Below are 27,085 nucleotides of genomic sequence, written 5' to 3' on the forward strand. Positions count from 1 at the left end.
GCCACCCTCGATGTCTCTCACACACACAAACACACACGTGCATGCACATGTATAAATGTATACATATATACATATATACATGGGCCACCACAGGATTCACGCGGTCAAGTCCCCTTTAGGTCCTTAAAGTTGAGCACTGATTTCTACCATAATTTATAGCTCACATAGGAAAAGAATGGGTGTCTCTGTACGTGTGTGTGTGTGTGTGTTTGTTGGGGGGTATGACGAGGAAGGTCACCGACCTCTGTGACTTGGCTAAAATCCCCATGGGCCTAATTCAGCATTGGAATGGACCCCACAGTGCACTGGGAAGATGCTTCGAACATAATGAACACAAAGGCCAATTGTGGTGCTATTCTCTGCAGGGCAGAAAGCAGCGAGCCCCGGGGACAGTAGAAGGTTTTGTCAGCTGAAACGGAGAAGGAAGCCTGTTGCTTCAACATGTTTCTGATAAGATTCATCAGTGGTGACTCAACACTGGTGGATTGTCTCCCGGGGAGCAAAGTGTTGGATTTACACCCACGGTGCTTATCTGTGTTTATCTATCAAGAGCTAATAAGTGACTCTTGTTATAGCATCTTTTCAAATATTCTTCAAACTTTCCCACAAGAAACAGGTTACTTTTTGTTTTGTGTAAAAAAAAAGGAACTAATATAAAATAATAACATGTTTACATATTATAAGAAAATATATAAATGAGGAAGATACAGCACATAACATAATGAATGAAAAGCCACACCCCTCTTCCCTGGTGTATCACAGCAGAAAGGGTAAAGCAGAAGACACACCAGAGTTCGTTCATTTAGTGCAAATCGCCAAGATGGGCACCAAATTCAAAATGGCCGACTTCCTGTTGACATGAGGCCGTGGTCCCAATTTACTTTTTTGTTCGATTACAAGTTTCACCACCAAGGTTTGTGAAATTCGGTGACACTTAATCTTGGCTTGCTGCATTCACGTTTCGCCTTCGGGGGGGCGCTATAGAGCCCTGTTGCAACACACAGGTCCTTGCCCTATGCCAACGTTGCATTTTCACCAAACCTGACTTTCGTGCAAAAAACCTTCCGTGAAGCCACGGAGATCAAGTCTGGTGTTGGGCCCTAAATATTAACACATATTCCAGCAGAATTATTGGCATTAGACCCATTCAGAGACTCAGATTCTTGGATATATGAGCAAGATGCAGCTCACTAAGATGCTGCCAGAGTCCAAAAACAATACAAGGAGGCATGTCACAGTTATACAACTTATTAAAAGTCATTTTCAATTGTTACAGCTGGGATAATCACAGCCTCAAGGATTGCACTTTGATATTGGGACTCATTTATACCTCAGAAATTTAAGAAATGGTCCAATTAAATCCCAAAAAAACTGCCTCATCCATGTTGAAAATGATCACTTACAAAAAATAAGAAGGCGACATAGGACGATCTATACTGTAATGTCCAAGGAGAATTAAATATTGCTTTGCCGCTGTTTTATTTATGTATTTCTTTGCTTTTGACAATTTTTCTTTTGCTTAAATTACCGATCGTCTCCCGGGTCCGAGGTGATGATGCTAACTTTGTTGTGAACCCTCTCTGCTCCGTGGCCATGTTGTTCATGTTGATGCCAAATGAGATGCCTCACTCAACACGTCATGTACCAACTTATTGAAAGACAATAAAGGTTCAAATGAAAAAGCCTCTCGTGTTCAGAGTCAGAAGTTGTTATTACAGTGTCTCGGTTACTGTCTCTCAAGTTACTGAAAGTGTGACTGAGTAGATTACACGCTATTGGTGTTTGTCACGGTCAGTGAACACAAAAATTGCCTGAAATGATTTCAGCCAAACAAACAAAATGAAGTCAATATTGGAATATCTGGAGAGGAAAAAAAAAAGAGCACAAACAGAGAAAGCTAAAGACAAGGCTCTTGTCTATAAAACGCTTTGGATAAACATGGTTTCTATTACATCGACAATTTCATTTAAAAAAGAAATGCAGGATAATGCAATTCAATGATTTGAGTCAGATGAAACAAAAAAAACAGCATCTTTTATGCGAAACAATAAAAATCATTTGTGTCCCCAACATGTAGACGCCAACATGCTGAAGCAGATTATACAATGATTTTCATGGCTGACACTGCTATACGTTAGCAGTGGGATTCATTCTACACCAGTGTATTCACACTGGACTGAAGTGGGTCATGCTAACATGTACGCCTGTATTGTGCTTTGTTATGTTACTGGGAACGTCAAAGTTATAATTAAAGGAATACTTCACCGATTTGCATTTAGCTTTGTATTACTAGAATAAGGGTTGTATTTTCAAAAAATTGTGCTTCCCAACCTCAGTTGAGTTGAGAAGTATCTTCACTTCATTGTTTTGTTTTTTTTTGCTATGTGCCCACCAGTGACACTTGGGCCTGTTAGCGTAACAGTTAGCAAAGATTGCAGACGCTGTTTACTTTCTGGGAATGAGGTCCCGTCCCCCTACTGGTGGGTCTAAAAAGTGCGGCGCAAGGCTAGTGTCACTGGTGAGCAAAGACTGAAGATATTTCTCGACTAAGGGAGCTTTCACACCTATAGATTGCTTTGGTCCGCACCAGTCAGAGAAATGTTACAATGTAGCAAACAGACGTGGGTACGGTTTGCTTTCACATATGCATAGATCTAAACGAACCAAAATAGAACGTGAAGACAATCGGTACTGGAACTGTAATCACACCGGTGACCGCGGCTCTTATGTTCCGTGGTCAGCTGAGCTGATCGCTGCCACTCTAATTATCAATGTGAGCATTTCCACCGGGCACGTCGCGGCTTCTTGCAAGGCTGTAACGCGTCCTGTGGGGATTGAAGCTGGGCAGAGAATGGCGCAAAACTGCACCGCTGAGTTCCGTGCTGACGTGCTCGGTGGAAATCCGGGGTTATCCTGTATCTCATACCCATAATGCCGTTTCATCCCATTTGGTTTGGTTGCTTTTCTCACCAGAGGAACTGTACCAAAGTAGGGAGGATAAAGCGGTCCAAGACCGGTTGATTTGGTGCGCACCAAAGGACCAAGATTACATTCACACCTAGGCAAACGAACCAAACCACAGTGTTTGGTGCGCACCAAATGCTCTAGGTGTGAAAGCACACTGAGAAACTGAGGTTGGGAAGCACAATTTAAAAAAAAAAAACTACCCCATTCTAGTAATGCAAAGCTAAATGCAAACTGGTGAAGTATTCCTTTAAACATCACAAGAGAATTTGCCAAACAAAGACAAAAAAGAGGCAGACAGGGCAAACCATGTTACCTAACATCTGTACCTGTCATACACTTCACCACAAAATGATGACATTAAATCTATGGTCCAGCTGAGGATGCTTTAAAGCAACTGTTTGGTTCAATGTGCATTTATCGAGTCGTCAAAACCTCTCTCCCACCAAGAGCTTGATCACGGCGGAGACAAAGGGATAAAAACAAAGCTCGTCCCGACATCACGAAGGCAAACAAATGCTAATACTGCCGCTTCTGCCAAATAACACCCGTCCCCACAATTTATTGCTCTCCTCCAAGACTTGTTTAAGGTTTTCATCATATACTGACCAGCAACACCCCCTTTGCCAGAAAACACCCAGAATCGGTCTCCGTGATGAGGTGGGGGATTAAAAAAATGAAGCAACAAGATTGGCCCTTTCTTTTTCTTATGAAAGACTAGAAATGAAGCTTTGTGCGCGACCGCTGCTGTGGCACATTTGACAGGTCTGGGCCGGCTGCTTTTGTGTCACCAGCATAAAGGGGATTGAGGGAAAACACAAACTGAACCACTGTGCCGTTGTGGTGCTGGCTATTAGTCAATGTGACGGCCTTTGCAGATGCTAATGGCGTATAGTGTGTCCCAGCCGGTCTCCCTCCTCCCAGAACATGGCTATCTGATTGCACAAAGGCCGTGTGCTAGAAGTTGACTCTTCCCCCTTTTCTTTTCATGGCTGCTACAAAGTCATTAGTTTGCTTCAGCTCTTCTCTTGTTTTTAGGAATACGGGGGAATATATCAGACGATCACACAGAAAGCAGCGCGCTGATGCGAGGCAGTTGCACTCATGTGTGAAGCCTCAGGTGATGTCGTCAAGGACTAAACACCTCCTCAGCCTCCACATCCAATCCTGATACCCTTTGAGCAAAGTGGAGATGCGGTAACAATCAGGTTCTTGTGAAAGACGAGAGGATGCCCAGGAGTGCAGGACCTCTGGACTCTGACTTATTAATCAGTCAGGCCCTCAGCTGCCTGCCTGCCTGTCGGCCTCAGGCTGCATCATGTCTTCGGCCTGCTCTGGGTGGAGATAACAGCCCGCAGAGTTAAATACTCAGGAGGGTTTGCCCAGACCTGGTGCAGAGGTCTTATCACATCAGCACACAGGTCACTGCATCCAGCAGCAGCAGCAGCAGCAGCAGCCAGCTGCGGGATAACAGGAGACGACGTCACGTAACACTCGCGCATTTAACACAACTAACCAGGATGAGAGTGGAACAATGCCTCTGAGGTGAAAACAGACTATGGGAAGTGTTATTTGTCTCTTCATTTGACAGATTGTCAAAGACTGTAAAGACACTGCAGTTCTCAAGACTTTAAAACAACCAGTAGTGAAAAGTATTGTATAGCAAAGTCGTGCTCTTAGGCCTGGTTCAAACTGGATGCGTGACGTGTTCATCGCTGCTGTGTTCTGTCATGTTTTTTTTATTTCGGCGCACGTTAACATATTAGATTGTTCACACTAGAGCTGCAACTAACCATTATTTTCGTAATCGATTAATCGTGTGGTCCATAAAATGGACGATGATCAGTGTTTGTAAAACACTTTGCTGAAACCAAAATGATTCAGTTTTAATGATTTCTTAGTTATATGAAGTAAAGAAACTAAGAAAATATTCACATTTAAGAAGCTAAAACAATCAGAAAGCTTGTCTTAAAAATGAAAACCAATTAATTGATTATTAAAAAAGTTGACGATTAATTTAGTAATTGATTAATTGTTTCAGCTCTCGTTCACACTGCATGCGAGAGCTGCGCCTGAGTTTCACCCTCTTTGCTTATTGTTCACACGTGAATTGCAGCTCTGAGCGAAAATGCCAGAAAAAAATATATAGCCGATAACACTGACATTGTACCAGCAATATTACATCCAAATGACACATTTGACAGTCGTTTCAGTGTATTATATTTTTACAACTATTTCAGCAGTTGTAGGTGGAGATTACAGGAAAACTCAATGGAGGTAATAATTACATCAGTTGAAGGGCAGATTCTCTCGCTGTAAACAAAAATCATATGAAGGTTCCTGTCCAGAGATAAATCAGAAATTAAACACATCACAATATTGATAGTGTATCGGTACAGAGGCCACACATCCAGTGTGAAACGGGCCTGATTTGAGCTACATTATATTTCTGCCTCACAAATAATAGGGAAATATTGTATTTTTTTTTACTCAATACACTATTATAATAGTTGAAATAACTTGAACTTAAATAAATATATAAAAACCTGTAACATGCGCTAATAACGATCCAGTTATTCATGCGCATAACTGTCAACCTTGTGGTTCAGGGAACATCTGGAGAACATTGAAGTCATCCAATAGCTGTGGAGACATTTCTGTCTGGACTGCAGTGATGGACAGACCGACGGACACCACCTGCAGGGCAGAGAAGAATAAAGCAGTAATCATGTCGATAAAGTGATTCCACTTTTGTGCAGACTGGTCTAAATGCACAAAGACGAGCCGATGAGTCATGAAAAATCCATTTTTATTTATGTGAATTGTACTGTAATCTTCCTTCTTTTTTTGTTTTGTTTTTAACACAAATGTAATAAATAAAGCACACCCGATGGGGGTACACCATGCACACGTTACTTTCTACAACATAAAACATTTTTTTTCTTCCTTTTTTGACTGATTTTCTGTTACACAAGCCGTTACTCGCTCTGCATACACTTGCTGTACATGGCACGGTAGCAGCTCCACAACGTCCCATTAAATTTAACTGTACAGAATGCACTGCATATTATTTATATATACCAATATACACATGAATGAATGAATGGATGAATAGGGTTAACAGTCTTTCAACCCCTTTCAGTCAAATATATGACAAAGAATAAGCAGTTTTCATTGGTGATGGTCCAAATGAAGGAGGTGCACTGTGAGAGATGAGAGAGAGGAACAAGCACTAGATTGAGAAACACCTGGTCATACACACTGACAACTGGAAGAATCGAGCAATCCACTAGAATATTGATATTTTCACGCCTTTTCTTGACTTTGAAAACAAACCCTGTACATTTTTGTCCTAGTTTTCCTGGCGTTTGCATCCCCAAAGCAGCAAAAGGCATGAGATCTCAATAACAACTCCATCACAAACACGGGAGAGGGCGGAGTGGATAATAACAGCCGAGCCCGTGCTTTGAATATGTACAAAGAATTAGTGACCAAACAAAGGACTTTAAAACCTGGTGAAGTTTGCAAACACATGCCGGGAATCCTCCTACTCCAAAACACATGAAGACAAGACAAATAGAGACGGACTGAAAGACGGCGTCACGCAATTTTGTTGTTGATGTATTTTCAAACCAACTGTTAACTGACGGGTGTAAGAAGTTACATGTAAACAAATATACAGTTCAAGTCTGAGGGACTGATCACAATCTGTTCAATAAACTGCAGAAATATGTGTAAATGATCAATAAATGTCCTTAATTTATATTTTTAAATCTATGAAGAGACATTCCATTTCTTTCTTTAGGAGGTTTTACTATTATAACATGACGTGGTGATGTATAATAACAGAGAAACATACAGATTAACAGACAAAACCTGAAATTCGAATAACAACAAATAACAGCCGATTTGAAAAAAAAAAAGAAAAAGAAAGAAAAAGAAATCTTAATGTAGTATAGTTTCCTGTCTGTGTTGATTGTATCCTGTTAATACAATGCAGAGGAAGCTGAAGATGTCACCAGGAAGAAAAAACAGTAAATTATTAACTAATATAGTCTTAGGAGATGATTTAAGTGCTTTGGTGCAAATAAAATATAAATCTTTACAGTGAAGAGTCAAATTCTATCGACTGAGTGAGATACAGGACCAGTGCCAGTACTAAGTGTTTCTGGTTGCTACACAGATTAGTGAATTCTCACACTCACACTCGCACTCACACACAGGCCAGGAACTAAGGGAGAAAAAAGGAAGAAAGTGGGGAGATAAACATGAAAACTATACTCATTTATTTCAAGCACAATGCAAGCTGTCTTATCATCATCTTGTCTTGGCTTTCTGAGCAGGTGTCCCCCACAAAGAGGAAGGGGGAAAAGTGTCTTAGTAACTTTTCCTCAATCTCATCCATCTTTCCATCGTGTCCACAGTGTGAGTCAGGAAGCAAAGCCAGGAGCATTAAAATCAGGTGAGTGGTGAGGCGAGGACGGGGGAGCAGACGGATCATTTACACATTTAACTTGTCTTTGTTCAGTGCTTTTTTTTCTCTTGTGATTCAAAAATGTTCTTTTAATAGTTCTGTGAAGAAAAACAAAAAACAAAAAGAGACAATCAGTAATCATTTGTCCTGCTGACAAATCTGATTAAATGTTCACTACAAGAACAAGTCTATATATTAAGTTTGTTGTTTCCAGATATGTTAATGCACAAATGCTACATAATATATGCATCAATTATTAAATTATAACTTAGTAATCATGAGTATAGGACAGAGGGAAAATACCTAGGTTTTTCTTTATTTCTCCTTATGAAGAGCTTCTATGAAGGCTTCAAGTTTCTCCTGGATCTCACGGACTTTCTCTGCAGAGAAGCACAGAGAGTACATTGGTTAGTCAAACTGTAAAATACACAAAAAGAAACACACGAGTGTCAGTGATCTTGAGTTCCTACACATTTTCCATTTCAAAATTCCATACTTTTCCAGACTTGAATGTCCAGACTTCTCTGAGGATTTTTCAGTCAATATAAAACGTCTGAATACCAATTGTTAGATGCTTATTATGTAAATAAATGTTTTTAAAATCCTTCACTCATTTTTCATGAAACTTGCATTGACCATGACACTGACGACAATCGACGGCGCGTATGGAAAATAATAAATAAATGAGAATCACAGTCAGTGACAGTAACCATGGTTGACACCATTCTACAGCCAGCTTGATTAGTTATATATCATCTACAGGTACGCTATGTTGTGTTAGTAACTTGTTTTGATTTGTATATGTTAATATATTTAATTTTAGAAAGTGAGATAATAGTCTGGAAACACACACATTTTTCCATACTTTTTTCCCCTATTCCATACTTATCCGGACCTGGAAATTACTCAAATTAAATTCCATACTTCTCCATACTTTTCCATGCTGCGTAGAAACCCCGTGAAACAAAATGTTTTATGGACGTTTTGGTTCTTTTCTTCGTAAAGTAAACAGCAGAGCCAGAACACTTAGCTTAGCTACAGTAAATCACTGGTTTATAATAACATTATAAGTAAAATAAAACCAATATCTTATTAAATAAGAGAATAATCAAGACATATTTGGGTTTTGGGTGGTTGGTCTGATAATATGAGACATTAACTGGACTGATGGACTTCTTTACCATCATTCTATTATCAAAAAGGATAAAAGAATGTGTTGATCAGGGAAATAACTGTTAAGATGACTGATGGTGAACAGAACTTGATATGACTTCAGTACTAAATTTACTGATTGAATGAGGTTCCATCAGGTAGAAATTCCCTCGCATTTTTCCAGCAAAACACCAGATGGTTCGCCTGTGACAGTGACGGCCAAACCTCAAGACCTTCTTCATCCATCTGATGATGAAGAACAGCGCAGTCGTTTCCCAGTTAGCAGAGACCACATCAAAGCCCTCACCAACCTCTTTTCATGGTATGTACCTCCCGGGCACATTGCTAATGGACAGGAGGAGATACCATAACAACAACATTTCACATGAAAGGAGGGAATTTACTGGAAAAACAGTCAGTCACTTCTATTCATGAGTACACTCCTATTGTCTGGAGACTGCATAAGAACCAGCAATCCGTCCATCCAACATGTACTGTCACACGAGACGAGCGAGCCCGTCTAAAGCGCTCTTAATCGCTAATCAAACAGTGGCTGAAGGAAGTCTGCAGGGCCAACGCACAGAGAAAGGGAAGCTCAGGCTCGCACTGCCAGCTGCAGCTCCAGAACTGCTGGGCTCTCCAGCTTCTCCCTCGCTAATCTGTCTGGATCTCCCCCAAGCACAAATCCAAACACTAGCTCTGAAGAACAAACTAACGCTGCTGTATCTTGATCAATCCGTCACACGAGATACATCGGCGACCTATTGTTGACTGTTTTCCTACGAGTGGGCCCAATGACAACAGATCTAAAAAAAAGACTTGTCCTTCTTCAGCGAGATAAATCACCACAGTTTTGGACCTCGGAGCAACAATGTCCCTAAGTGTCCATTTCAGGTCGTCACAAAGGTGATAACTGTGTGCGTGCTTTGGAGTGAAACTAAATATTGTAGCGGGAGGCTTGTGTGCAGCCCCCTTTGATGGGAGCACGGCTGCAGAGGTATCCTTTTCCTGATGGATGAAAAGCAAATGGTTAGTAGGAGCGATGCAGACACACCCCCGCACACGTCCTGAAATATTAGCAGAGCTGAGGAGTGCTGGATAACACACGAGGCGCGCGCGCACACACACGCACACGCACACACACACACACACACACACACACACACACACACACACACCTGGGAAAAGCTGTGGCCCTGAATGGTGCACAGTCACATACGTGTTCGCATAATACGCATAATTACCTGGAACCAGCAAGAACTCTCCGGTCTCGCTACCTTCCTACACAGTCAGTGTTGGCAGGTGGTTTAAAAGAAAAACCCCTGGCCTTTGATACTCTGTTAACACACAGGCAAAATGGCAGCGCGTTAGGGGGAGATTACAACACCTAATGGAGGCATTAAAGGGGCCTGTCGAAGGGCAAGCTGACAAGTCACTGCAGCAGGTGTGGGGTTGAATGAAACATAACCCTGTGGTACACCATTCCAACACACAAGCCACAGCAGGGCACAGACGGCGTTCAGCCGCGTGGGTTGTGCACCCTGACCACAGGACAACACGACTCCATCCAAGCCAATCAGAGAAGGATTCTCGACATCTGCCTGACCTGAAGTAAAGGAGACGCGAGGGTGTTGAGTTTTTGGCTGGTGTGTAGGAGGGCACCGACTGTCAGATCATCAAAACAAGGGAAATCCCCAGGCTCAAGCTTCAAAGCCTTTAACTGGGTTTAGATGTGGCTGACGATAAGGTGCTTAACGAAGCCGCAGGTTTCAGATGCAGACTGCTCAACGCGGGTCAAACATTAGGGATTCTGCCAACTGTCGGGCAGAGGCACCAAGTTCTGCCAGATCAATGGGGGCAGCAGGAGGGTAGAGGTTTGACTGGAGGCAGTGAAACAAGAGAGACTGGTGAAAATCTCCAGACTGGCTGAGAAAGTTGACGAGTGAAAAATCATTCTCATTTTAACCTGCTCCACCATTTAATCACCAGCCAAAACTGTGGTTACAATTACTACTCTTAGATGAGTATTTTGATTTTGTCACTTAATTCTCATGACTAAATGTCAATAAAAACTTGGAATAATGAGTAAATATTTAGTATGAACAGGTTCAGGCAGGTTGTTGGGTCACAACACGACCAACTGTCTGTGGTGTAAATTTTAGTTTAAGGTTTACAGGCCCATTAGGATCCTTCAAAATCAAGTTGTACCACATGATTCAGTGCAGCAAGGCCCACCAACCATTCCTATAAAACAGGATACTTGATGACTTAAAAAAGAAGTTCGCCCTCTGAGGATTTCAGGAGTCAGGAGGCTACGGGTGAATGTAAATGACATGTTTTAGAAAAGCCAATAATCTGTGAATAAAAACTCAGAAAGTGAGATTTATTTCTCCCGACACCATGCGTTTGCCTCCAAAAGAGAGCAGCAACAACAAGAGAAGGCCACAAAAAGGCTTTCACATCACCATCCTGTAGAAACGCAACAAAAAAACACAGTGGACAGAGTCACCATAGCCTGCTCCTCACTGAGCAGTGGGAGTAGAGATCTAAAACCCCATTTAGACTCCTGTTTACCTAAGAGATGAGCCCAAAACACAGTCATTCATCCGCTCACCCCTTTATCTGGTCATGAATATTCCCATAATCCTCTGGCCTCTATCCCAGAGGCCCCTCCGGGATAGATGCTGGGTGTTGTGTGGGTGCCGAGGGCGGAGGGACTTTTGCACATTCAGAGAAAAAGAAGGGAGCTGTTCCCCCCAGTCCCCTCTTTTCAAGGCCTTCTCTTGGCTGATCTCCACATGAAATGATAACTCATTCACTCTCACTCAGTAGAGTCCCCTAAGCCCGCGATGGCCTAAGCGCTGGCAGAAGGACGGCCAAGCCAGAAATCCTTTAATTGACATGTAATTAGACTGTGAAGCTCTGTGGCCCTGCTGGACAAGTAGCCACCACAGAGGAGATGGAGAACAGAGGAGGGAAACAGATGAGAGGGAGGCCTGCAACTTATTGTGAGATGGAGAAAAAAGGACTAATCCTCTTCCTATGGGAGATGGATACTCTTCTTCAGTGGATGTGAAAGGGAACCGTAAAGAAAAACAAGAAGGCCGATATGAAGAAGTGGCAACAGAAAGACTTCAGTGGATGAGGTTCGGTGCCACGGCTGAAGTTACATCAGAATGTTGTTCTAAAAATGCTCTCCTGACAAGACAGCAGCAGGTCACACAGCATGGTCACTGGAGACAGTAGGGTGGAGGGTTTAGTTCCCGTCCCACCCTGCCATAATTCAGGAAGAAACTTTTTTATATCCCATAGCTGCCAAGGTCACAGCGTAGGTGGAGACACTGAATGTTTAAACGGTCTGCTGTTGCCTTCAGTGAAAAATGATCTCTTAATGTAACAAACAGAAAAGCCCCTTTACTTCATTCTGCTGCTCGATCTGTCACTAAATCTAGATTGTCATGTTATAAAAACTGGACCACGGGGGACGCAGACACAGGGAGAGCGGTACTGTCGACGGCCCAAACACCATGTCAGCGACACAGCAATGAATCAGTCCCGACACTCATGACTCTTATCTAGAAAACAGATGCCCAGGAGAGAACAGCCCGGCCTGGGGAAAGACATACATGAGCCTTAACGGATCAAAACGTGGGGTCAGCCAAGGGGTAGACTAAACAAAAACAGCGAATGCAGGGAGAATCTTCTGAGAGAGCCATGGTGACGTGCAGCTTTTATTGACAACAATTTTTTTTTTTTGTGCAGATGAAGGTGGAAGATAGTGGGTACAATAGCAGTTGTAAACGATCCAACATCAGAGAACACAGACCAACTGCAACGCATCGTCTAAATGCAGCAGCAAACAATAACAATCATTCCAAACCATCCTTAAAAATGAGGAGGTTTCCGAGACAGTGAGTCTGCTTATGACTCACGGTGTTAAATCACAGCAAGTCTTGGATCTTGGTTTTCCAAGACTCACCTTTTGCACTCGAATGGAGGTCTGCGCTGAAGTTAAGTGGCAATCCATCTTCAGGAGCCACATGAGCCTGAGGACGTGGGGCTGACAAGTCTGGTTTGAACTCAGATCCTGTCATAATCCCTCTCTCTCTCAGAAACTCTCTCTTTTGCTGAATCAGCCAAAAGGTGTGCAGACGAAACAAAACAATCACACTTGAGGTTGGAAACACTTGGATGCATCTAGCACTGTTGAAATTAAAGCCTAAACTGAAAAACTTCCACTTTTAATCACCTCACTCTCAGCACCTTCTCGACACAGTGTTGGCTCCACAACATCTGATCAAAGATGATGTCAAAGAGTGATTATACAGTCTCCCTCTGCTGCCCTCAGGTAAACAAACATGGACCTAAAACAAGAGGCACAAACACCTGGAATTAATTTGATCACCTGGAAAAGTTGTCCTCAAGTTTATAGGCTGGTTTCAGCGAACTGCAGATGTTTTTTTTATTGCAGAAAAGAAAGTGCTTCTGATGCAGAAAAAAAGAGGCACAGCACCCGTAAATGTCATAACACTTTGTTTCTATTGTGTCTAAAAACCAGACAGCACTATTGTTAGACGAGTCTCTAAGGTTGTATGTTCCTAGCATGAGAAAACTCCAACCACATGTCGGTGCGTTTTCAAACTGTTACAGAGCCCAATGTATGGTTTTCCCATTACCTCATCTTAAGCAGCACCTGATGTCAGATCTTTGTGTGTATTTATGTTCATGCATGTGTGAGTGACAAGTGGATCTGTGGGAATGGGTCCCCGGTGGCCACACTGGGCTGGAAAATGTGAACAGAAGCCTTGTTGAAGTTCCCCTCCCATCACACACCGCCTCCTTTTTCCCATTTTCCCACACTGGCTCTATCTCCCTGCCCCTGAGGAGAACTAAAGATGGCTTTAGATTTTTCCTTCACAGTTTCATTTCTTTGTGACCACCTCCATCATCACCTCTTGATTGGTTGTTTAAAACACACAGCGCTTTTTTTTCTTCTTATTCCCCAACTCCAACTGAGTTATTTCCTGACTTTATGTCTAGGGAGAACATTCAGAAGGAGCCATATAATCTGCAGAAAGTCTATCAGCAAACTTAATCTGACTGTAAATATTTGGATTTGTTGCACAGCGTTGTTGCTCACAACCAAAACATCAATCTTTCTTATTAAGTAGAAATGTATTTTCAGGGACAAACACATTTTTACTACTGCAATAAATAGCTGTGTGTGTTTTTTTTCTTTGTAAGTGGTTCATGGCCAGTGAAAAACAAGTGTATTATAATATGGTTATAAAACAAATTCTGAATGGCTGCATACAATATGTCTGTGCAACATCTTAGAAAGACATTCCTTGGTTCTGACAAGGGAGGAAGGATGGATGTACCAAAGGGAAGGGAGGAAGTGAGAAAGAGCTTCGGGGAGGGAATAAGACGGAAGAGTTGGGTGATGGGAAAGTGGAAAGAGGAGCAGGTCATAACTTTGGTAAATGGAGGCAGGTGGCTGGTTGGAGCTGAGATGAAGAAGTGGGGGAGGAGGAGGAGAAGCAGAGGTGAATAAGAGACTGTTTGTGTTTTACAACCATTTTAAAACTATAATAACGGGAGATGTAAAGAGAGGCTAAAAATAACAAGCAAGTGATGCCGCATACTAAAATCAGCAACAGAGCGAAGAGCAAGTCTCACTTTAGTGGTCAAACTGGCCAACAATTGGCTTTTTTCTACAATGGGAATAGATGAGTGCTGTAAAAATGAACCCAATTAATGCAGCATTTTCTTTCATATTTCCGGTGGAAATATATATAAAAAAAATGATATAATAAAATAAATGGCATTCCTGAAGCTCTGTTGCATTGTCAGTGAGATGCAGTGCCCCCAGGACTAAAGCTAGACTAGGAAGATTATGTAAAAACTTAAAACTAGTTAAACTATTTCGGTTAGGGAAAACATATTCACCATTAACTAGGTGCTTACTAACATGCATAGAAGTAGCATAATAGCTCTTTATTGAATAGTGAATATGTGTTTTCCCTAATCTAAAGTGTTACCACAATTTCTACAACTATATGAAAAGAAAACATGGGAGATCAAATTTCTGAAAATAAATATGGCAGTATCAAAACATCCTTTGTAATTAGAGAAAAGCCTGATGTGGTAAACTTAATTTTAAGCTCTATTAAAATGGTTCTTTTCAAATCCAACCTAATCCAAACCGCCATAACACGTGGAAAAAGAATACTCCAGACAATTATAGATGTGTGGGGGTACTTAGTAATAGAAAAGTTGTAAGCCTGTTTATGAACTGCCTCATCTATAGTGGTGTTATGACAACTACCGTTTGTGTACTTGACACACCTGGGGAGAAAATGGACCATTTGGCAGCAACACAGCAGCCTGTGGTTTACTGCTCTGTAGGGAAAAAAACAAACTTATATTGTATCACTACTGAGCCTCTCAGTTTACAATGCCCACAGAGAAAACTACGTGCCTGTTAAGATCAGAGTAGACTGTAGTGAATAATCAGCATGAGGTTTACAGAAAGGTTGAAAAACTTTAAGATATTGGGAGATTGGGAACAACAGGTCTGTTAAATATAAGGAAAATGGTCAGTTGATAAATTATGAAAACTAAAATTATGAACTTGCTGTATTATAAAGAATGATTGTACAGTAGAACAATATGAACAAAAGATAAATGCTGTTGTTCCCTCTGGAGCTTCTGGAGACCAGCAGGTTTAATGTCAATCTCTCATTTTATGTTATAAAATGTGTGTCAAATGTCCTCATATGTTTTGGTGAGATGATGATGATGAAAAGTAAGGGAACCTTTGCTATATGGATTTTATTTGCAAGGCCTGAGAGAGAGGAGGAGCAGACTATCTTGTTTAAAACCAAACTCTCTAATAATAAGTTACTGTTGTAATAAATTGAAACACTGACATTGTACTGGTGTCTTATAAACCCACGAGGGATGGGGACTTTTGTGCAAGACACAGCACATAAGGTACAAGGTTCTGTACATCATAAAGGAGGAGGAAGCAAAGGAAACTGAAAAAAGGCAGAAATGCAACTCCAAATGTAATAAAATGCCAACGGGGAAGAAGAATAAGGATGATAGGTAGTTCTGTACATACAGCAATTAAATATTATACTGCTTTGACATGCCCAGGCCCATTTTGTGCTCCTTATGTAAGTGAAGGTAAGACAACACGTTAACAAACTAAGTTCAATGTGAGTGGGAGAAGTGTGTATACAGTGTATTCATGAAATACTGAGGCCCTTTGTTGTGACGCTCACAGAAAGCTCAGAGGACTCCCATTTCAGTATATGTGCATGTATGGGGAAATCTGCAGAACATCAATGAAAGGCTCACAAGCCCAAAATAGCTTGTTCAAATTAAATGGAGATCAAGCAAGACTCACTCTCGAGCTGAACACGGACACACTGAGCAAGAACGCAATGTTCGCTCTGGTTGAGCCGCAGAGATCATGCATGGAGATGTGACAAACATCCAGAAGGATGACCATCACTCCAACACTTCTGTGATTCAGGCTTTCTGGCAGAGTGGGCAGACAGAACTGTCTCCTCAATGCTTGCCCAACACTATAACCAACAGTGAAGTGTGGTGGTGGCAGCATCATACTATCAGGCAGCAAAGTACACAGATCTCCTTCATTAATACATGGTCCAGAGCACTCAGGACCAGACTAGTGTGCGGGTTCACTTCCATCAGGAAAATGATCCGAAGCACAGCCAAGACAATGAATGAGTGGCTTAGGTCTAATGTGCAACACCGGACAAGGACTCAATGACTTTTCCACCGACAACCATCAAATCTTAAGGGGATCCGCAGGAAGGAATGGTAGAAAATACCCAAATCAAGTTACCTAAGAAAACCTTAGACAGATATTGCACTTCATGATCACTTGTAAATGTAAGGATAGTACACTGAAGTGTGATGAATAATAACGTTTTTATGTGCACAGCCACTGAAGCAACAGAAGGAACAAAACCTGGGAACAGAACGTGTCCCTAAAGCTGCACACAAAGCATGAACCAGCTGTGCAAGAGCACCAGCGCCACTCTGATAGCCTCTGCTTCTCTCCCTCCTACATAGAGGCACATGTGTACACAACACCTTAAGATGATACGTCATTGCTTACAGCAGAAGGGAGCAGAGACACACTTCTACTGAGCCCTCGCTAATCACTCTGGAGGAAGCTGCTCAAAAAAGAGGAGGTGGGGGAGAAGATGAAAGGAACAAAGTGAGCGTGAGGCTGAGAGGGCATTCCGGTGAGCAAGCCCAGACAACCACAGCTTTATTGTATTCTGCTTCCACACACGATGAAGGAGAAGGAGAAAGTGACAGCATGTGCAAACATGCAAACACTTCACACATTATCACTGTTCTGGAGAGCACATTCAGTTGACACCTTTAATTCCTTAACCCTCACATGGCCTCAGCACAAAGATGAGACCCATCACTTTGTGCACACTGTTGCAGTCATCGGTTAAAACAAGCCTGCGGTGAATATGTGAATTTAGTGCCATTTTTAATTAGCCACGTGTGTAGTGATTTATATTAGCCCAAACCACCACAGAGTGATACTGACGGACTTGATTTTTGCTGCAATCAAGTCAATCAATTGACTGATTGCCATGGCATTTTTAATCCCACAAAACTGAGCTGAGAAACTTACTGCAAGATTTCAAGAACGTTAGAAAAGACGTGCATATTCACACTGAGTAGTTCAAAATGAAAGTTAATGTTTTACAATAGAACTGTATATTCATGGTTTCTCCTTTCTCCTCATTAAGAAATTAAACTAAAAACGGACTTCACTGTAACAGTAAGGACAGGCTGCTGTAATTACACGTCTAAAAGAGATGGTGTGTCTGTGTGCGTCATGCCAGTGTGCGCTCTTCATCAATCTGACAGTACAACCATCTAGACGGAAATGACAGCCAGGGAGCACTTATGCCTCCTCATGTGACAGAATTAGAACAGAAAGGACTGGTGCTGCCATTTCCATAACAATTTACCAAAACTGCAAGAAAAGTCAGACTGTAGGTCACTTGCAAACAGATAAATTAGACGAGCTAATAAGGTATGAAACAAAATTAACATTGTGGGAGGATTCAAGGGTTAAAACTGACATAATAATAGTAATAATAATAATACTACACTTTATTCTTTTGTGGTTCCACAGCTTAGGAGATGCCAAAGAAAAGGCTCCATCGCCCCTATTTTTTGGGTCATGATGTAGGAACATGTAAGAGCAGCTGGTCAACTGACCTCAGAGCTCTGCCTTGGCCTTGAAGCTTGAAATGCTAACTTAAAATAAGGGAAAATGGCACTATAATGTGTACATGTCATTAGAAATGACAAAAAAAACACAGTATTATAGTGGAGTAATTAGTGATGCAGTAGTGGAAACGCACTCAAACTAGTGCACCGTCTCAAACCAGGCAACACAGTACTTTTCCTCTAAACGCATACTGCGCACACACAAACATTTCTATGAGGGGCAATGAGACAGCCAAGCAACATCCCAGTGGTCTCCTAAGAGGCCTGTGCATGCACATTAGGACTGGGCTTTGCTCCAGAGATGGCACTGTGCCATACAGCTGGTCTGGCACATGCTGACAAACACACACACCTCTTTGGGATACACATTCTACCACTCATTACTGGTGCTTTCACACTTTCACTGACTAACACACACAGACACACATGACCTGAATTTGTAACCTGAGCGATGCTGTGCCTGTCTGCGAGTAGGGGCAGAAAAAGCTTAAGAGCAAACTGCCCCTAGGAGCACATTTCTGCCTTTGTTGAGGATGTTTATCGCGTCTCCCACGTCCCACATATCACCCTTTCTTCCCTCATTTTCTTGTACGAGAGGTCGCCTCTTGTCTGTTATTTTTCTTAATTTTTTTTGTCAAAAAGAAAAACGCGAAGACGGTGACAAAGGCAGATCTAGATAGATGGAGAGAGAAAAAAAGAGAGATGCCTAAATAGATAGCTGACTGGCTGACCTGTGGGGTCAGGTGATAGTTTGGGCCTGAGGCGATTTGACCTGCTGTCATTTAAAATGCTGGAGAATTTGTGTGTTGCATTAAGTAAGTTTGTTTCTGTGTTTATTCTACCACTGCATGTCTATGTCAGTTATAACTCTGAAAGTTGAAGAAACGTTGATTTCGCTTTTTAAAAACACATCTGTGGCAAAACATTTGTGTTTCAAAGTGTGTTTGCACAGTGCATAACTATTATTTTGATATATCTGTTACATGATGACCGATGTTTATGAAAATTCACAAAATGTAACGTTATTGAATAATTAGAAAGGAGAAATAAAGTATTTTCTTAATAAATACATTAATAAACAGTAACTGGACATGTCAGTGCACAACCAACTGAGTTAAAAACATGCATTGAAGAGCTCCAAAAGTTTTCGACTGGATTTTTTGTCAAAAATCCCCAGAACGCCTGCTCATTTCATGCTGATGGACTATACTAAGTCCATCAGCCATGCAGCTCAGTCTAGACTGATGGACCTTCATACCCACGCCCACACACACGGTCAAGGCTGCATTACACAGAAAGGCCTGTGCATCGAATGACCCAGAATCCTGCACTCAACTCCACAGATTTGACAAAGCAACAAATCCGGACACACTTTCACTTGTTAGACTGAAAACTCGGATCAAGGGGTAGAATTATGTTGATGTGTGTATGGAAAAAGATATAGACTGTAGACACAGACATGAAGTAAGAGGAGAGAAACGTGGGGATAATACAATTATTTTCATTATCAATTGTCGATAATTTTCATTATCAGTATCACTTGGTTGTTTGGTTCATAAAATGTAAGAATGTGTTTGCTTGTTTGGTAATTTCTCTGTTATATGGAGCAAATAAACACTCAAACAAATGCATTGATTATTAAAATAGTCACTGATTAATTTAGTAATCAAGCAATGAATGAATGAATCAAACAATCGTAGCAGCCCTGGTTCACAGCAAAGGTCTTAATGGGTTAGAATTTAAAGACCTAAATGTCGAAGACAACGCTGTAAAATACATTTTTGGCGCCAAGATTGTCTTTAAGTATAAAAAACGATAGCATACTCTAAAGTCATTATTTACTAGTCTGAAAGTAAAACAACTTAAACCTAAGCTATAACAGCCAGCAAAGTTTAATGGTTCCCATAATAGACCGCAGGAGCCTGTCAAAGTGTGTGCATTTATGAACAGGTGTGTTACGACCCTATAGGATCCCATGACAGATTTCAACCATTTTCACACATCTACTGCTGTGAGGGGAGTCTTTGGTGGTGAGAAGTGAGAACTTCATGGCTGTCTGGGAAAGTTTGGGAGCGACCTGCCTTATGGGATTTGCAAGGCCAGGCAGGTCTGGGCATCCCAGAGAGTGTGTGGAATGGAGAGAGGACTGTGTGTGTCTGTGTGCTCTTCTCTCCCCTAGGCTGGTGTTATTGAAAATGAGTCTGTGCCTGTATGCATTGACATGCTTGTATGAATATGTATATGACTGTGGATGTGTGTTAGTATAAACATTTGTCTTCTAAAAGGCACAATAGTTTTATACAGTACTGTGCCAAAGTCTTAGGCCACCATGAGATGTGTTGTTTTAGCAATGATAAAACAATTGTATAAATATTTCCTCATCACTTTAATTTAACATATCCAGAAAATAGTAAAAACGACAACGACAACAACTGCCAGCTTCTACAGTTCACGTAAAATCTGGGTTTGCCCTGCAATGTCGACAAATCTGCTGTGAGAAAAGTCCATTACACCGGGTTTATTGATGACATGCTTGAACATTCCATACACATGTATGAGTAAAGTAAAGTAAAACTTTACAACTTGCTCATACTATATAAGACCAAGATTCAGTCACATCATTCCAATCCAGTGCCAATGAACAAAGAGTTTGACAGACATTAAAACAACAAAGCTGGTAGCGCCCTGAGACTTTTGCACAGTAATGTTAATGTCAATAACAAAAGGAAAAACAAATCAATTTAGGGTTATGTCTGTGTCTGTAGTTGTATTTGTTACCTCTCTATAGGACTTTATCTGACATAAACACTGACCAGGTCAGAGACAGCAGTTCTCATGGAGACCAAAACCAGGTCTGAATGAGATAGAACCCAATTTCTGAGGTACTGTAAGGTTAGGGCTAAGATTTGAATTGCAGTCAGGTTAAGCATTAACTGGTTATAGTTAAGGTTAGAGATAAAGCTTTGTTTAGGCTGTCCTCACAAAGGTTTTCTTAAGGTGATAACTAAATGTCACACACTCACACACAGAGAACTCTTTCACCTCAAGCCTTTTACAACACAAGTCCTCAATCAGTAGTCAGGAAGCCCATGTGAAGGAAGAAAGCAATAGTGATTGTATGCATATGTAAGAGCTTAAACAAATATCTCTTTACAGGGTTAATGTTAAAATGTGCGGGTCCAAGCAGGACTTCACTGCACTTGGATTCCGCATGTACAAGTTTAGAATATCTGGCAGCAGGACTCAGACAGACGGATGCAATTTCTCAGGGCCAGAGGGCAAAGCACAGTAAATCAAGTCTCTGTCACTACATAGCTGGAGAAAATGGATAACGCATGACTCATATGGTCACAGTGTTTGTAAGTTGTAGAAAATCAAATTTAGACACCTGTAACTCTCACTAAGATAAAATAAACATAACTTTTACATAAAATATCATTTTAAGTGGCAGACATCTGATTTTGGAACCAAACTGTTCACAAACATTTAAATAAACCTAATCCAGTCATTTCATTTACATGATCATATTTTACCATGTTCAGAGATATGCCATTTGGTAAAACTAAAGCAGCTGTCGTTGTCTTATCCACTGGCGTGAGTCCCTCAAGAAATAATGAATCGACAAAGACAGAGAAAAAGACTTGGCATCCTTTATGGGCATGTCAACACCCAGTAAGGCTGTGTTAACCGATACAACGACTGACAAGGAAATAGTAAACCATCCCTACTTTCCTTAAATTCCCATGCGCAACAGCAGATGTCTGAATATACTGAAAAAACACATCATCAGCATCAACATGTGCATGTTCATGTCCAGAGAGAGCATTACATAAACATGATATAAAAAGTCACACACACAGAGAGCAGCATGGTGTTTTTGCTTATAAGAGGTCGGTGACCATTAAAGGAAAAAAGGAAAAACTACCTAATTTTAATCCAACACCTAGTGAGACAACTGTATAAACGATGTGACAGAATTACAGAGTATTACATGAAGGATTACCAAGAGTATGGGAAAACAGTAGTAAAGCAGCTGGCCAATTCACATCCCAGTTATTTGAACATGTCTGTTCTATATTAGTATGAACCATTTACTGAATGAATCCTGCTTTATCAGACGAGTCAATACAGATCCCTTAAGCACCACTGCCACCTTCTGACAACTTTAAGATTTCTTGTAATGAAACTATTTACTTATTACTATATACATATGTGGCAGCCTATAATAGTTATAACAGCGTCTGGGTTTGGCTGACTGACTGTATTTTAAAATCTCATAATCTTAACCAAAAACAAAACCACAACTAGAAAAGCACTCGGAGAGTGCAGACCTCCGCCAAGACAGCTCAGTGCCTACAAAATATGTCCAAAATGTAATCACTTGTTCCTGGTCTCATTGCGGAAATTTTCTGAAAACTTCATCCAAATCTGTCGGTGACTTTTGGAGTTATGTTGCTAACAGACAGATAAACTCCGGTGAAAACATATACCTCCTTGGCTGAGGTCAATAATATTTCTATTTACGCATGTATATTCTTCTATGGAAGTTTTTGTTTGCAAGTGTCTGTGCGTCTTACTGAGATCCTCAGCCAGCTGGACTCGGCGGCCTGTAATGAGATGGGTCTTCTTTTCCATGTCTTCCCCAAAGTCATCCAGTACCTCTTTCACATTTTTCTCCAATCGCCTCACTGAGAAAAAGAAGATAAAGAATAACAATCAATTTCCCTTGAACCAACAATGCATTGGATTTTGCTTTCTGTGATGTGATTGAAGTAGGGAATCAACACTGACCATAATTAAATTGTTTACTGGGTAATTGACTATTCTCACAATAGATGTATTTGAGCATTCTGGGTGTAGAAACAATTGTACGATTGAATTATTATCTGGATAACTGCTTGTAGACCCTCAGTAAATTATATAATAACTGTTGTTAAGCTCCCCTGGAAATCCATATCTAGGAAAGTCAAAACTCTTGTCCAGTTCACTCAGTATTGAATCCTCTACCAAAATGACTGAAGGCACCAATGCAAGTCCATCAAAGAAAGCTACATCTGAATGCATGGACTAAAACTAAGTGATAACTGTAAATATAATAACAGTCTTTGTCCCAGTAAGAAACAACTAAACATCAGAATATCAGATATAGATAAATATAAAAAACATCATGAGGAGAAAGGGACTGACATTTAACTATGCTGTGATTTGTTGCTCATTGTGCATGCAAATTGGGGAAACCATTAAGAATGAATAAGCCAATAGTAACTTTACCCTCAGTGTTGGTGAGCTGCTGTCGGAGAGTGTTGGCTGTGATGACCAGCATTCTCTGAATCCTCCAGAACAGTACCACATCATTGCACTCCAGCTGGGAGGGAATATGCAAACCAACAGCTCAGAATCTCACACAACAACAATTTGACACAGGTGAGAAGAATGTTGATAAGGAATACAACTCCTTACCTCAGAGTCAACAAAGTGTCTCTGGTAGTAGTAAAAGCCTCTCTTGCAGAGGTTACAGTGGGACAGTGCCTTCTGCAAAAAGTGTCGGCGATACAGCTGATGCCATGTGTCCTTGATCTGTCCAAAAGAAGGTAGTCAGTACTCCAGGAGGTAATGGGAGGGAGATATTTATCATTTATCTTTTGCTAAAAAAAAGCTCAGACAGAGATATTTTACACTCACCAGTCCAGGGTCAACTTCAACCGCTCGCCCTTCAAGGTTCTTCCTCACTGTGGTGACCTCATCATTGGCCAAGTACGCGGTGTGGTCATCATGCAGCTTCAGCAACCGCTCTAGCTCATTTTTTGTTTCATTACGTATGTGCTACAAAAAAGGTAAGATAAAAAGAATTGAGCACTGTTTTTCATTTAAAAAAATGGGAATTTGTGCTCCTCAGATGCCGACCTGATCTGCTGTCCGATTTGTCCAGTTCAGCCACCTCTGCCTCCAGTCTGGTCCCACCATATCTCTGATTACAGAGTCAGCTACAAGAGACAAGACATTCAAAATTAAATACATATATTAAGAGTATTTATCTCAACCACACGATAAGAATGCTGGGAAACAGATAACCACAATAAACTAGATAATACAGAGGAAAGTCCATGTCTGACCAACTTATAATTTGATGCTTTCAAGAGAAAACATTTTATCTGTATTATCCTAATATTATAAATTTACAACTTAGCAACATCCACCCATGAAACATTTTGAAAGCTAAAATATCAGATGGATAAAGAAGAAAGTTGAGCACTGGGGTGAAGTTCAATGGAGAGTCATGGCTAACATACTGTCTTTGAGGCGTGACTGAAGGGTTTCTTCCATGAACTGAATTGCTGCATCCCACTGAGGCTTGTCTGTGATGGAACGGTCTTCCAAGGCATTGTGCTGGATTACCCTCTGGTGAACACAAACATCAAGGGCAGAAAGAAAACCTCATTGCTTTTGGAATAGACTGATTAAATAAACCTGTACATATGCTCTCTGTATCCTTGTGCCTCGTGTGAGTGGATATACTGTGTGTTTACCAGGCTGTCCATGGCCCTCTCATTCCATTTGTGCCTCTTGATGCTCTCGTCCTTCACAGCTTCCTTCAGCTTGTCAAAAATGTCGTCCTGGTCTTTGCCTTTGTATTCAGCCATGAAGCGGGCAAACTCCTCCTGCAGTGTCTCCCAGGCAACCTGACAGGGTGACAAGTGTTTTGGAAAAAGAAAAGGATTATAATAACAGAAGGACACTGCCTCATTGAAAATGTCTTACAAAGCCAACACTATGTAGCAAAACATAACATTTCATGAAACATATAATTCAGTAATTACTCAACAGCAGAATTTTAACATAGCATACAGTATATGTGGAAGAAACACAAAATCTAATGTACTGATTCACATCCAATTTATTATCACATCCATTATTATTACTATTATTATATTATGATACTCTCGAATGAATATTTTTCGATTATTAATTTGATTATAAAGTTTATCAATTAAGGCAGCTATTCAGGAAGCGATGATATTTCCAAGGTTTATTGAATGCATCTTGAAGCCACTCTAAAAGCCTAAAATTGCTGTGGGTTCCTCGCTGACATTTACCAGGATCATTGAATGCATCTTAAATGCATCAATATGAATATGCAATTTGATAATCCCTAATGATCCCAATTTTCCTTGAAATTCCCATCCCTCATTATAATATGACCAGTTGTCTGTTGAATTTGTTCTTAGTAAAGTCTGTTTTACCTCCAGTGCTTTGTGAGGAAGCTGCTTGTCAGTCCACTGCTTCAGCTTGATGTCTACAGTGGTGTTAAAGGTACCCGAGTCCACAGTTTGGGCAGCAGGCAAGTAGATGTTCTCAATTACATGGGTGGAAACACGTTCCCACAATTTCTTCTGTAGGATGGCCTCCCTTCAGGGGTAAAAAATAAATAAATAGCATTTTAAAAGAAATTAAACTTGATTAGTACCTCTTCATTTTAACTGTTCTAGTAAAACACAATATTTTTGATAACAAACATGTTGACATGTAACCTTTTTTAAGGTTTTGGTTATTGTTTGTTTCAGATGTGAGATTTATCCACTCCAAACAAAGTTGCTTTTAGGTGTTCGGCTCAGTTCACTTAAGCGACTAATTGGGACTTGAAAATGACGAGTGAAGAGGGATCATCCATAGCTGAGCTGCTTTCAGTTGTAGTAGTCGGTCCTACTACAATTGCACTTGACTGTAGATTCCGATACAGCTTCAGTTAAGTACGATCCTATTAGTGGCTTAAAGCATCCACACTCTCACTCTCTCTCACTCAACAGCAGTGTGACAATGGAACAAAACCTATTCAGGTTCCCCTGAGATCAGAGCAGTGTTGCACCTCTCCCATTTATCATAAACGCATGCTCATATTTCATTAGGCTCTCCTTTTGTTCAGGATAGCACTCCTCATTGTCAATAGGTGTTTTCTTCAATAGTGCTGGCTGGTGGCTGGCTAAGAGGGCCACCCCTGTTCTCGTCCATGGGCAATTCATCAGAATATTGATCTGAGAGAACTGATGGCACGCACACTGGGGACAGCCACCATGCATACATCTTTTTTTTTATCAAGGTTTTCCTCACTGGAAGTGAGGTATAGTTCAATGTTCATATACAAGGAAATTCATCCAGAGAAAAACCAGCAGACTGCCCTCAAAATAGCTTTCAACTAAATCCTGTACCAGCTGCAAATACATCATCTAATTGTCTTCCAGAAGTAAATTTTACAAAGTTCAGTGCCCTCCAGGCGACAGCCCATTAGGTCTGATATTCTACATTCTGCAAATACAAGAATGGCTAAAAATATTAAAATTAGCACCTATCTATATTCACAATAGGACGACTTCTGACTCAAGTCCAGGACGAAACAGTGTATTAGTAAAGATGAAGTTCACTGAATCCCAAATTAAGATAAATATATAGAGGTAGACTGATCGGGATAAAAAGTACTTTTATACTGAAAAACTTGATAAATGTTGCCAAGTGACTAACATTTTATTTTCAATGTATTTAATATTTAGTCTATACATTGTTTTTATTGAAAATAAAATATGTGTAATTACACTGCTGTGCAGACATAACATCTAAATTAGATAGACAGAGACCATTAGTGTTAGCAATTATTGTATTATGTATTATCATTAAACAATTGTATTTTATCAGATTGGCCAAGGAAACCTGGTACTAATTATCTGCCATTATTTCTAAAACCTCTAAAAATATTTATAGTATGTGTATTTGGATAATAGAGATATTCTATAACTCATCCTTAACTTACCAGTGTTGTGGGGTCACTTGACTCAAACTAATGACTTCATCCAAGATTTCATTTTTGGCCTTTTCATATAGTTCATTCTGCAAAAATACAACATACATTTACATATATTAATATGTACATTTTCTTTCCTTTCAAAGACATTTTTCGCAACAGTATTTTTAGAAGGACATCCTGCATTAATGTCTCACCCTGTCCAGCTCTCTCAGTCGAGGGTAGTTGTTCTTCCATTCTGTCTCCAAATTGAAACGGGATGCTGACGAGCAAAAAATGACAGTAAATATCTGATTTGAATAAATCCTTTTCAAGTATAACCTTCAACTGTGACATGTGTGACATGCATTCAGGTGATTCCACAACAAACACTTTTTGGAACAGTTGCATTATTTCTTAACAAA

At 40.6% G+C, this 27,085-nt stretch overlaps 1 protein-coding gene across 1 annotated transcript in view; it reads right to left on the reverse strand.

The window, feature by feature from the left end:
- Positions 1-5,807: 5,807 nt before the first annotated feature.
- Positions 5,808-27,085, reverse strand: part of opa1 (OPA1 mitochondrial dynamin like GTPase) — a 34,095-nt gene continuing 12,817 nt past the window's right edge. The window contains exons 20-31 of the mRNA XM_083888472.1: positions 26,879-26,943; positions 26,691-26,767; positions 25,132-25,297; positions 24,418-24,570; positions 24,181-24,289; positions 23,795-23,874; positions 23,573-23,713; positions 23,351-23,467; positions 23,162-23,255; positions 22,468-22,578; positions 7,742-7,818; positions 5,808-7,536 (exon numbers count right to left, since the gene is read on the reverse strand). Of these exons, the coding sequence (XP_083744598.1) occupies positions 7,754-7,818; positions 22,468-22,578; positions 23,162-23,255; positions 23,351-23,467; positions 23,573-23,713; positions 23,795-23,874; positions 24,181-24,289; positions 24,418-24,570; positions 25,132-25,297; positions 26,691-26,767; positions 26,879-26,943 (1,178 nt within the window). The 3' untranslated portion in view covers positions 5,808-7,536; positions 7,742-7,753. The remainder of the gene's footprint in view (positions 7,537-7,741; positions 7,819-22,467; positions 22,579-23,161; positions 23,256-23,350; positions 23,468-23,572; positions 23,714-23,794; positions 23,875-24,180; positions 24,290-24,417; positions 24,571-25,131; positions 25,298-26,690; positions 26,768-26,878; positions 26,944-27,085) is intronic.

This window comes from Microchirus variegatus (genome assembly GCF_963457635.1).
Source record: "Microchirus variegatus genome assembly, chromosome: 4".
In the NCBI taxonomy this organism is placed as follows: Eukaryota; Metazoa; Chordata; class Actinopteri; order Pleuronectiformes; family Soleidae; genus Microchirus; species Microchirus variegatus.